This window comes from Haemaphysalis longicornis, unplaced genomic scaffold (assembly GCF_048455015.1).
Source record: "Haemaphysalis longicornis isolate Haplotype H1 unplaced genomic scaffold, Haemaphysalis longicornis Haplotype H1 scaffold_7, whole genome shotgun sequence".
Classification (NCBI taxonomy): domain Eukaryota; kingdom Metazoa; phylum Arthropoda; class Arachnida; order Ixodida; family Ixodidae; genus Haemaphysalis; species Haemaphysalis longicornis.
Window position 1 is genome coordinate 164632371 of NW_027526422.1, and position 13181 is coordinate 164645551.

Genomic DNA, 13181 nt, shown 5'->3' on the forward strand with positions numbered 1-13181 from the left:
TTGTGTTAACGTTTAGTGTTTGGGGACTTGGTGGTAGTGAATGCGTTGTATCAGCAGCTTCTTGATGTAGTTTGAATGAGTCAAGGATATAAGGCGCGTTCGTAGCCTTTCATTCTGTGTAGGTTTTTTGGCGCAGTGGGAAGAGCACTATGTACCTCGCGTTCCGCCCACAGGTAGTGAATGCGTTGTATCAGCACCTTCTTGACGTAGTTTGAATAAGTCAAGGATATCAGGCCCGTTCGTAACCTTCTATTCTGTATCGGCTTTGTGGCGCAGTGGTAGAGCACCATGTACCTTGCGTTCCGCCCGCAGGGTCGTGGGATCAAAACTAGGCGCCGGTAAGTATTATTTTTTATATAGTGTAGGGGGAGGGGTGCTGACCTGTTGTTGAAAGCGAGGAGGGTAGCATGATGCGGGAGAGGAGGAGTGGGGTAGAGGGCGCACCTAGAATGGCTGTTGCGGACGCCGAGGCACGCCAACGCCGACAACGCCGGGTGACATCGTGAGTTAAAGAAATGCTCTGCATTTAAAAGTCAAAACCTCGTACACGACAATGAAGGAATGAGTAAATATGCCTTACCGAAACGTGCACTCTTTGGTCTTGTCGAGAGCAGAACCTGAACTCATCGAAAAAAATCACTCTGCCCCAGTCCTCCGTATTCCAGCAGGCTTTTTGTGTTGCGATGTGGTGCCTGGCGTTCTTGTTTGAAACTGAGTAGTGGTTCATGCGCCGCAATACGACTACAAAGGCCTGCGCTTCGGAGCCGATGGCGAACAGTAGTGTCGGAAACATCCAGGTCCAGCGTCGGCTGGATGGCTCCCGCTGATTGAAAACGGTCCTGCACTGCTGCGGAAACGATGCAGGCATCTTCGTCCTCAGTGGTTACTCAAGGCGGAGGCACCCTGGGTACATCGCGGGAGCGAACTTCGTACTCAAGGGCTTGAATTATTCTGTTCACAGTTTTAAAGGGCATCTCTACAAATGAACCAATATACCGTGGCGAATACCCGCTCTTTGCGAGCCAAACAATCTCGTGTCGTTGATCATCAGGTACTCGTACCATGACCATCTGCAGCAATCTGGCACACTGTAGCAATACGGCTGAACTTTGTTACTATCCCACACGGTGGACACACTGGGAACCCGTTATCTGCGGATGAAATGATATGCCAACAAACGCAACACGCATGTGACAGACTCCCAGTTGCTAGACGCCTGGAATCATATTGCCAGAGAAACTGAAGACGCGCATGCGCACAATGTTTATCAGGAATAAGTTGGTCATTTGAAGGTGGCTCAGGCGCTAGGACGTTAATTCAGTTTACGGAAGAAAACTATCTTTGTTTGCAATTTTATATTTGGGCGTTTTCATGCAAGAATATAGGAATCGCGGATCAAAGCGAGATACCATTAGCAGCTGAGACGCAAAATAGCAGACGACGAGCAGACGTTCCAATGACGCGATTCGCGCGCGCTGAAAGCATAGTTTCGTTCGGCATATACAGCGCATGCGTGATGGTTCGGATGGGGCACGGTAGGCTGATCTGATAGTACCGGCGGCCACGCGCGTGTTCATCCTAAGTGAGCTCACCACTGGATTACCTACTTGGCCTTGTGCCGGACGTGTTAGTGCACTACATTCTCACAAACACGGAAAGTGTGGACGTGCGCGCTCACTCTCGTCCAGATCGGCACAAGTGAAGTGCAACTTTACCTCGGCTGCTCGTGTAGCGCCAGCGCTATTGCCATGCCTGTGGACATCAGCGAAGCCCTTTCCTCCGCCCAGATGAAGATCGACAAGCTGCGTCAGGGCAGAAGGGACCGAAGCATTGGCCAACGCCTGCTCCTGCAGAACTTTCTGCGCAAATGCTCACGGTTCCCGACTGGTTTTCACGACTACCGACACTGCCGGGCAGCATACTTGGTTGGATGTGGAAGCAGTGACCACAGGATGGCAAATGTGCAAGTCGACGAGACTGCAACATCCGTAAGCGGGACGACCCCGCACAAACGGAAGCGGGACGAGCCAGAAGGTACGTGTACGAGAGATATTCGGATCCGGGTGCACACAGAACTCCACAAACATAGCTGGCTATAACTTAGCCTTAGGGCTAGAAACGCCCCGTAAAACAACTGTCCGTACGGGCGGGGTCTTCTTGATATCCTGCTCGATGTGTGCGCCACTGTTAACAGTGTACGCCTAACCTTTCTGCAAATCCGGTTGAGGTCGTATGTTACGCATTGGTGCGACCATGTTACCAGAATTGCCGGTATGGGCGCAGTGGTCTCGTAGGAACGGTCCCAAGCCCTCTCGCTAAGATAGGGAGCCAACCGCCGCTGATGTTCAGTTGGAAAGACGCCTCAATATTCTCGCGAGTGCAATGGCCAATCAGCTCCAAAAATGTACAAGTTGTCCCTCTCTCGCTCTTTCTAAAATAGAGCTTGCATATCTTGCTCGCGCATGACAGCTTTGTGTATCGCTCGGCGTGGTAGTCAGTTTTTACTAGCTTTCTCTCTTTTCATTCTTGTTTGTGTTTTCCGTGATTTACACTAAAATTATGGCTGTTTTTCTTCATCAAAATCTTCAGTTGCCGGTCAGCGCCGTGTTGGCGTTTTTCCTTCTCTGTCTTCGTCTATGACGCGCTATTATCACCATGAACATTCACCGACATGTCCAGTTCGCAGCACTCGTAAATGATATGTGTAGATTTGTATTCTGCGCAGGGTTTGCGATTCTTCCACGTTCAGATTCCAGTGTGACGCGGGGAACGATTGTGTTCCTAGACGCTGGATTACGAGACGTTCCTAATACTTTGGGGAAAAGGAAGTGTGGCACTCGTTGTCAAAGAGTAGCATGGCATGCGAGTTTCCGTGGATTTTTGTCGGTGGCGCCGTTCCATTCCGAACCATTTTGTCCTTGTGTTGGTAGGGTGTGAACTTTCATCATTGTGGATAGAACACCTCCCATCAAGCGTTTAGCAATTATGTCTGTAGCCAATATACTAATGACGTTTTGAGCATCTGGAACAATTTCTAAGCATATATTTTGTATTTCCGCTAGGCGGCTATCGCAACAAAGATTTCCGATTTTCCGTTCTTTTGCGTAAGAGGGTGATAAAGTCCCAGCGATTGCATTGCTAGTCCACTACAACAATTGTTTCCTTCGTTCATTCAATCAGTGTTCTTTCTGTTTTAGAGCTTTTCTCATCGGAAGCCGAAGGACACGGGTTCGATTCCTGGCCGCGGCGGCGTATTTTCTGATCAACGCGAAAAGCGAAAACGCCAATGTATTCCAGATTTCGACGCACGTTAAAGCTCTCCAGGTGGTCAAAATTAATCCGAAGCCCTCCACTACGGTGCGTTTCATCACCTATCTAGCGTCGGCTGGTAAAACCTCACAATGAATCAATAAATTCCTCAGCGAAATTTAATAATTCTTTGTTTGCACATGGGTACAAAAGCCGCCCTTCAAATCTACGCAACGTTCAAAATGAGTCACAGACACAGCAACTCTGCTTCGTAAACACATAAGACAAAAAAGCGAGGTTAAACAATGCCTTACCTCTACTTCACGACAGCGTTTCTTCGTACGGTAGATAAATCAAAGGTCGTCATAGCAGCAAAGGATCCCAAGCTTAAGGCGCGAAGCCCGCGCAGGCCGCGAATGCATGCCCTCGGGTCAATTGCGCGCGCATCGCTAGCAACACAGTGCACAAAGGTATCGGCGTCTGTGCCGCCGCAGCCGTAATGTTCGTCCAGAAGAAAAACTAGTTCACAAACACACGCGCGCACAAACGAACAAATATACGGCTTGCTCGCGGTTTCGTGATCTAACGCTGACGCACACGCTTGCAAGCAGTTAGCGAGCACGCGTCGTACTGTGTCGAATCAAGCATGACGATAAGTGCAGGTCTAACTTCCCATGTTGCATGACGCGTCTGTTTCAAAGTCCATTTCATGCGTAGCACATTGTTTACAAATCGCAGCCGTGTATTCCGCGCTGGTTGGACCTCACGGTGTGGCGGGATCAGTCAGTCGACACAGGCGGGTACACCGCCTGTGTCGGTTTTCACAGTAGACGTGACAGATTGTTGCGATCGCCATCGATGTCTTAAAGGGACACTGAAGTGAATTTGTCAAGATGCTTGCACTGCGTAAACTGGCTCAAATTAACACACTTTGCATTGTTTATCTGGTCGATAAGTCGGTAATTATTTTATAAAGCCCGAAAGAAGAAAAAAATCCTCCGTCGCATGCCCCCGCGCGAGGGACACGAGTAAATCCAGAGCATTACGGAGGGTTCCTGTAGCCGTAGGCGACGCACATCGAAGGAACGACGCCGCGGACCAACGAGTCCTTGCACGACGCGCACACCGCGAACGCCCGGAACCATTCCAGCGAAGCGGCGTCCGCGTCGTCGATGTCGCTCACCACAGGGATGACGCGCGCCATCCCGGCGTTGTTGTTGCCGGTGCCCTTGCCGCCGCCGCCGTTGACGACGAAGCCGTCGAAGCCACCCTTATCGTTGACGCCGTCGTTGACGCTGGCGTTATCGGTGCCGCCGCCGTTCTTGTTGCCGTCGACGACGAACGCGCTAAAAAAGAACCCGCAAGGCGTTCGTCTGCTGCGCCGCGTTAGGCATGTTCCCGACCGTGGTGAAGTTGTTGTCGAACCACAGCCGGTCGCACATGTCGCCGCTGTGCCAGAAGCTCCGGTCCAGGAACTCGCGCTTGAAGCGGGCGTCGGCACCCCCAAACTCCCGGTGACGTGCCTGCGCAGCCCGCTGGCGTTCGCGGACGGCCTCCGGGGCAGCGTCTCGACGACGACGCTCGGCAACCGCTTCTCGTGCGCGTACCGCGGAATCTGCGGCCCGACGCTGACGTGTCGCAGCTGCGTGTCGCGCACGAATCGAAGGGTCCGTGGCCCGATGCTGACGAGGAGACGCTGCTTCTTCCTGACAAAGGCCTGGATCTGCTGCTCGACGTTGACGCTTGGCCGCGGCTTCTCGTTCAAGAAGGTCGGCATCGGCGGCACGCTTACGACGCTTGCGTTCGGCGTCGGCAGCGCGCCCACTCGCCGCCTTGTCTTGTCTTCTGCCGACGTCGACGAAGACGATAATACGATGTCTTGCACTGGTTCCGCGACGCTGATGTTGGATTGCGTCGCGGTTCTAGTTGAAGTTCTTGCTTCCATCGCTTATCAACTACGACCGCCGACGCACCCAAGAGAAGAAAGCGCAGGAGTTGACTGGAGTGGAGCTCGCGCCAACCCGCTTTATAGGGGGTGGTTGTATTGCGATAACGTTTAGTGTTTGGGGGGTTGCTGCTATCACGTGTACACCACACAGCTATCACGCCGCTAGCACACCGCTGAGTCGCCAACGCACGCCGCTGACGACGTAGTTTGAATGAGTCAAGGATATAAAGCGCGTTCGTAGCCTTTGATTCGGTGTCGTTTTGTGGCGCAGTGGGTAGAGCACCATGTACCTTGCGTTGTCAAGAGGATGGCGCCAACTTGAACTTTGCTTGTGCATGTTGTAGGGTCATGCAGTCGGAAAGGTTGCTCAGAGTAGTCAACTACCACAATTGGGCCCTCGTGCATCAAGGAGTGGGTGTATACTGTGGTCTGATGATATTGAAACTTGAACCAAAAAAACTTAAGCCTTTCATACCGCACCTTCTTGGGAAGGATTGATTGGTCGATTAATTAATTAATTAATTAATAATCGATCGATCAATTGATTGATTGATTTTAGGGTTTAACGCGCGGTCGCAACGCAGGTGTTGACGCGCGCTGTAGTGGAGAGCTCCGGAATATTTTTGACCACCTAGGGATCTTTACGTGCGTCAAAATCTTGTACACAGGGACGTTTTGCTTTTCACCTCCATCAGAAAAGCGGCCGCTGTGATCGGGTATAGAAGCCGCGTCGTCGTTCTCAGCAGCGCAAAACCTTTGCCACTGAGCCACCACGGCGTGTTTGTGTAGGATTGCATTTATGTTTTTGGTAGAGGAGAGTTTTTATGTGTAGTCGCTGGATAGGTGCCATGTCTATCAGGGCGAGCATAAGTTTCCTTACAAAGGCGGAGGGGGTGGGTTCCTGCCTTTTTTTTCTGTCGGGGGGTGCTGGTTTCTTTCCAAGGGGGGTACGATGGCCCTACCCGATTTTGTTTTTAGATCCGCTTTCTGGGCACAAGAAGAGTGGTTTCTTCAATTTCTTGAAATGCGTGGGAAAACCCAACTTGAGATCCTATTCATCGTCATTATCACCAACATCCTGTTGTCCTGCGCTTCCCGTGTCCATTCTTTAATGCGAATATTGTTATTTTATCCTTCCATCAGGTAAATGGCCGTCCCCTTCTTTTAGACTCCTTTATGCAAGTGCATTGTCTTGTCCTGGTGGTCCGCCCTTGGTTAGTTCATCTCACGGTCAAAATTCCGAGGACGATAACTATAGCCTATATGCTGTCCTTATGAGGGTTTTTAGATGCGACGCATCTCTTGCTCTAGGGTATGTCCCTCCGTTGTCGCGGCGTCAGCACGCTCACTGAACATGTGCCACTCTCCTCCGTTCCTCTCTCCGACAGCTGTGCGCAGCGCTCTCACTTTGCCTCATTATCATAACAGCTGGTGTGCGCGCGCGTCGCCTACGTTCGCGTCTGCTCCGGCGCGCAAGCGTGCGAATGCGCGCGACTCTCCCCCCGGCTCCTCTGCTTTCAAAAGCGGGAATATAAGCGGGGAGCTCACGGCGCCGGATCAGTGAATCGCTCGCTCTCGCCCTTGACTTGACTTTGCTTGACGATACCTCCGTGCTTGACTTGAAGTAGATCTTCCAATGAAGACGTGATGGAAGCGACAGTCCCTTCAGCGAGTGGACTGACGCAATTCAATACCAGCGTCAGTCCAAACGCTCAAGGCAACGTTACTTCTCCAACTTAAGCAGAAGACAATGCTGCGAAGCATGAGAACACCCGCATGTGATGGAAATGCGTCATACGCGTTCACAACACGATTCACGCTATTTAGAGAATCAACCCAATGGAAAGGCCAATTAAACCTTCCCGATGCGTCACTTCACATCAGGGTTCCCTCGCGGGAAGATGGGCGTACTTTTGTTTTCGCTTTCTTTGGTGCGGGTACACTTGTGGTTTAGTTGGCTCTGCAATATTCTCGTCATGATCATTGGTTGCACACGTCTTACATTTTCTTTTTTTCTCTTTCTTGCTCTTCTCGGTTAAACGTTTCATTTGTGGGCAATATTTGGTTAAAGATTTCCTGTTTTTGGCAATTGTGAGTTTGCAACAACACGCATGCCTAGAACCCCGCCGAGCATTCTTTTGTGGCTGTTCTCTGGAGGAATATTCTTACCTATTTTGAGGAGGATCTTCAACTTGGCCGCGTGGAGCCATCTGTCGTTCAAGAAACCAAGCTTGCCGCGGAGACATAACAGTGGGACTATTGAAAAGTGTTTTGAAAATGTATGTTATTACACGGTTTATAGTGAGCTTTATTTTAGCTATTCTCGGCTTATAATATATGCTTTTTTTAATGTTGAGGGACCTGCGTTAATCTTTTGTCACCCGTTTTTGTTAGGTCACCCACTGTTGGTTCCCGCGTAAGTCCCGGTAGAAAACACAGCGCGGTGGCTCAGTAGGTAAGGCGTTGCGCTGGTGAGCCCCTGGACGCTAGTGAGATTCGCGGCTGCGGCGGCCGCTTTTCTGATTTAAGCAGAAAAAAACACCATTGTGTCGAGACTTCGGCGCACGTTAGAGCCTAAAGTGGTCAAAATTCTTTCGGAGGCTTCCCCTATGTCATGAATCGCAGCCCATGGGTAGCTCCGGTGCATGAAGTACCGGAAAATTATATTTTTGATCTCTTGGTGGAAACACGCTTTGGTTTGGTGGCGTAAGGTGCGGGCATGACTGGAGACCGTGTCTGTCGTGCATGCTACCACTGACTGGCATATAACTAACGTCGCCACACAGACGAGGCGCCTGGTAAAAATGCGGGTGCTTTCTTTCGTAACTGACGTTGTATCGTTGTCCTCTTTTCCTAACTTCTGTTGCCGTAGCGCCACAATACAGGTTCAGCGGAGCCATCAAATTTGGCTGCCTCATTTGTAGCTTCCGGGAGGAAGCATTGACATATTTCCGAAAACGCCTGATGAGCACGGCTGATAGCGGATGGCTAGGAGCCTCGGGGAAATCGAAAAAGAAGCGTAATAACGCTATCGCGTTAAAATCTAGGGACCTCATACAGACATCTGGCGCATAAAGAAACGCTAACTTTTGCGCACTGCATGCCACGAATGGGACTCCGTTTTCTAAATTGGTGAATTCCATTTCGGTTGTGTTTTAAGAAGTATTACAACAGATGAAAGGAGCAGCTGGTTTTGATATATAGCGCTTAATAATGTTCCCTCACCTTTCTCGACATTATCCAACTTATTAAACTAACCAGTTTAAATTGATACATGGGAATCACTAAGCTCACATGCCGAATTGGTTCGGTGTCTGCGCTTGTGTCACGCGGTGGTTCAGCCCCGAACTAACACATCAGGATGGCTAGGTTTTCTTTCCGCCCACGCACGACCGCCGCACTATCCCGGCCTTGGCCGACGCTGCTGCGTTCGGGACGGCGCCCCCACAAATTCCAATTAACGGCTGGCAGAATATCTCGTTTCACTCTTCGTAGCGCCATACGTTTGAATTCAAGTGACCTTGCATGTACAATTGCTGTGGGCATCGTTTCCAGCTTTTGTTTCCAACCACGTTCACAGCTTCGATTGGAGCAATTTTTTTAATAAATTGTCATCGACCGATACGCCGCTTCCGCAGCACCTGTTGCTCAATAATTACAACAGCAGAAATATTCCACACCAAGATCACTTACATTATTTATCTTCAGCAAGCTCGCTTCTCTGCTTCTAATGTTTTTCACTAAAGGTATTTTTTTCCTTTTATTTACTTTATTCTCCTCCGCCTGTAAAAGTGATGGCTTCACGCCAGGTAATTACTGGACCCTATCTTCCTTCTCCCAGCCATATTTACCACTTGTTTCTATATTCTTCTGCGTCACCGACACTGCGGCGACCGTCGCATTTCCTCTTCTTTTCGTAGCGTCGTTCCTCGTTCCAATGCGCGGCCTGCTACGATAGTAGATAGTTTAAGCATAGCGGCTAACGAACACTTCACTAGCGGCGGCGGGTATCCTGAACCGCCTGCTCATGTGTGCCCCGGCAATGGCAGGCCAGAGGAAACCTTCACCGGAAGCAGTGCTTGGCACGCCGACGGGAGGCACCCGCACCGGAACGAATGACCACTTGCGTATTGGGTTCCCGGCACCCGCTGGCGCTAGCATAACATGCGGTAACCGCTATGCAAAAACTCGGTAGCATTAGTTTTTGTATGGCTGGCCAAGTACGTCACAAACACGTAACAATAGCGCCTTTAATGAGAATCTGACGTTCCCTGTCCTTTCGGTGGCTTAATTCCCGGCGTACTCGGTTTCTTTCACGCGCGTCCACTCAATGCGTCAGAGGGTCTTCCCCCCTGATTCAACAAATCCATTTTGCCGGTTCGTAATCTGCTCTAATCGAACAGATAACTATTCATTCACTACTAATAAATGTTTTGGTTCCTTGTTTTTACTTAAACAGATGATCCCTGTTCCTACAAGCTGCCCCGACGTCTCCTTTTTCCAGGCCAGAGACCCACCCAAGATGATGCGCCAGGCTGTAGAAATCATGTTGCCGATGCTGAACGGAGAGGATGTCCAGATTACGTTATCAAGGGAGCACAATTGAATACGTTCCAGTTGACCGACCCACCAGGCTACTCAGGCCTTCCTTCTTTCCTGTCCGTCTTCAAGCCCTACCTGCCAATTGGTCAGCACAGGGCCCAAAAATCTCTAGAAGGCGCGCAGGAGTCGCAATTACCAGCTTCGCAGTCGAGTGATTAAATTGTTCAAAAAGCTCATTCTCATTTCTTATTTGTTTTGCAAGACATCGTCAAAAGATAGGTGATTAAACCTCGAACCTTTCTCCTACACAAGCTCAGTGAGAGTTGAAGTCCTAAATCCAAATTGCATTGGCGACATCGGAAGGGTGCAATTTGGTGGACGTCAGCTTCATAACGCGAGGAACACAACTTTTGATCCGAAGAGGAGAAGCGTTTTTTTTTCTTGAGGGGCCGTTTGCGTAAGTTTCCTTTTCTCAAGTGCGTGCCGCCAAACGACGGCACAAATGAAACATAAAACGTTATCCTTCAATATACTACAATTCTGCCTTCGTACTCATTTCTAGTGCACTGCTACTTTCACGAGCACGCTTCTACTTCCGGCCGGATGAACAGATGGCTCGTCCTGAACCCCGGGCTGAATAGGAAAACGGGGGCAAAATGTTCCTGCGGCAGGTCTCAGATACGGAATTGTGGCGTTAAGAGGGCGTGTGTTTTATAGTTAGTACTTGAGCAGAAAAAGGCCTGCGCCAACTACCACTGGGGCTTACACGGCTCGGGTCCTCACATGTGACCCCACGGGCGCTAAAACTTAAATTTCTGTCCGAATCCACACTCTGCCTACGGGGAAATGTATTGCTTAGAGGTTTAGTCCACCGGGGCCTTTCTCCCGCCCTGCTGCAAACTTTTCGGTTTATGCGTTGCGTTGGTGCGTCAGACCTACAATAAATCAATAATAATTAACCGGCAAATTTGCGGCGGGGCCTTTCTCCGTCCCCGCTGCAAATTTTTTGGTTTATCGTGAATGATTGATTGTAGGTCTGACTCGCCGACGTAACGCAGGCGATTAGGCGCGCCGTAGTGGAGGGCTCCGGATTCATTTTTACCATGAATCTCGTACACACGGAGGTTTTTTGATCTGCGCCTCAATCAGAAAATCCTTTCGGTTTATCCTGCAGGCGTCTGTTTACATGCACAGAGTCACGTCAGCGACGAATCTCCCGTCCTCATTCAGAGATAGTGTCAAAATACTCCAGAGCTGTCGACCTAATGTATATACCGTGTTGAAATCAGCTGTTATAATGAATTGGAAGCTATAAAGGTTCTACCATAACGCCTGTATTATTTATACGGCATGATTGGATAGTTCTAAGGGAAGTTGTAAACTTTACCGAATTCCTGTCGGCTGTCTATTCAAGGCTATGCAGAGTCTTTGTCAAAATTGTGTGGGCCACGGCGACCGTGGCCGGAGCAGCCGCGCTGCCGAGCAAGGGCGCTGCGCTTGCCGCTTTCGGCTGGTTATGCGGCCAAAGAGGGTGAGGGGAACTTTCGCGATTCCTTTCGTAGTATGGCTAGCGCGATAAGGGTAGCGGGGCCGGTTTCTCAGAGCAGGCGCACTTCGCTTCGGCGCAGGCACTTGTCGCTCCGGACACACTACAAAAGAAAGAGCAAATGTTTCCGTCGCTCTCTTTAGCTGCGCAACCAGACGACCGCGGCAGACGCCGCGACACTGCTCGGCCGCGCGCCTGCTCCGGCCACGGTAGCCGTGGCCCGCAAAATTTTGACAAAGAGTGTACGTAGTGAATATGGTTACAGAAAACCGGTGAAACTGTTGTTTTATCGAAGCTATCCCAAAAATTCCCCGCATTTCCCCAAGGGGAAGAATGTGAAAGTGCGAATGCACGAGTTGAATTTGCGCGGTTCGGTAATGTTCGCGAAAGAGAGATCACACACACACACACAACTACAAAGAAAGAAAGATGCATTTATTCACAGACACCTATTTGTGTTGTCGTTGTACTTGATTGCTAGAGCGGATCTCAGCTTTGAAATTTCGGGTCAGTGCTCCTTTAAGCGGATGCATTAGCCCTTCTCACGCCCGATTCTTGGCCAATCCCCCACGTGGGTATGTGCCATGTCAGCGGCCAGGCAGCGCGCGCCCATCTCCCCCCGTTGCCAAGGAAGACCAGGAGATTCCTGGCCAATTCCCCACGTGGGTATGCTATGCGGACATCGCCGGTGGACGCAGGTTCAGGGTCGCTTAAGAAGTGCATTCGCACTTAAAACATTTTAAATACGAATTATTTTCGACTAAATTCTAACGAAGTAACGCGTATGTGACCTGATTCGCTCAATATCGCACGTTGGGACACCGCAGCCAAATTTTGCCCTTTTTATTTATTGCATGCTTTCATGCCTTGGAAGTTTCTCGATTCGAAAAATTTTGGTTCTTTTTATTGTTACATTGATTTTATTTTTCGATTGGTTTTAGTTTTTTTATTTCACGGGAGGATGCAGGGTACCGTAATTTTTCAGTTTTGGTCGTTTATTTGTGTTATTGCAAACAATGCCTTTTGCGGTGCTCTTTTTGTTATCCATTGATGGGGATCAATTAAATAGACGATCTAGTATTTCGTAATTCCTTTAGATTATATATGTCATTTTGTACTTTATTTACGCTTAAATCACTGAGTATACGCAGCACCCCCATGTTATTTCATTTTTTTTTGTGGTGTATTTATCTTTACTTGCAGTATTAAATGTTGTCTGATTTGTCTATCCATAGCCAACTAGGCAAGTTCTCGTTTCTAAGTATTACATTTTGGAATTCGTTCTTCCCATTATGTACATTCACCCTACAAAAGGAAATAAAAGTTCGTAAGTTACAATGACTGATCACGTAACCGATCTAATCAAATCCGTTGTTCGAGTTGGTGTACGATACAAAGATGCCTGCGCTTTAAATGCGTTATATTCTGCTACACTTCCAGATATAGAGCTTAAACTTCGCCAGCGTTGCATCGTGTAACATCTCTCTCCTGAGGAAGCTGTTCGCTAGTCCAGAAACGACAGATCCGGGTCCGTCACTGGTTCGTCCTGCGGCAACCCGTAGTCATCTGTGGATGTCGGGAACGGTGCCCCCGTGACCGGGTAGCTGTCGTCGTCTTCATCGTCGCAGGAAGGCTCTTCCGTCTTTTCGGCTTCATCTTCGGCAGCAGGGTAACGGGTCGTCAAGCACAGAAGGCGGCGTCTCTTGGGAGGGTTTGCAGCATCTGCGAGATAAAAGAAAAAAAAAATCCCTCGTAAAACAACTTGCAACATACCACGAACAATGTCAGCCTACGTCGTAAAGCACTCGAAGCTACTCAATGCGGTTAGCGAGAGAACGCAAGAGCATGTGAAAGCAGCAAAGTCGCCCTGGCGCAGCACTTACCATTGTCGGGGTC

At 49.6% G+C, this 13181-nt stretch overlaps 1 protein-coding gene across 3 annotated transcripts in view; it reads left to right on the top strand.

Moving 5' to 3' along the window:
- Window positions 1–1265: 1265 nt before the first annotated feature.
- The window catches only part of LOC144147186 (uncharacterized), a 45507-nt gene continuing 33591 nt past the window's right edge, over window positions 1266–13181 (top strand). Inside the window, exons 1-2 of one of the 3 annotated variants that reach the window (XR_013317851.1) lie at window positions 1893–2034; window positions 9657–9975. Coding sequence is in view for 1 of the 3 variants with exons in the window: in XM_077679256.1 (XP_077535382.1) it covers window positions 1749–2034 (286 nt within the window). In the remaining 2 variants the exon portion in view is untranslated. Of the gene's footprint in view, window positions 2035–9656; window positions 9976–13181 lie in introns of those variants that run through there. The other 2 variants (XR_013317852.1, XM_077679256.1) reach the window with 2 other exon arrangements.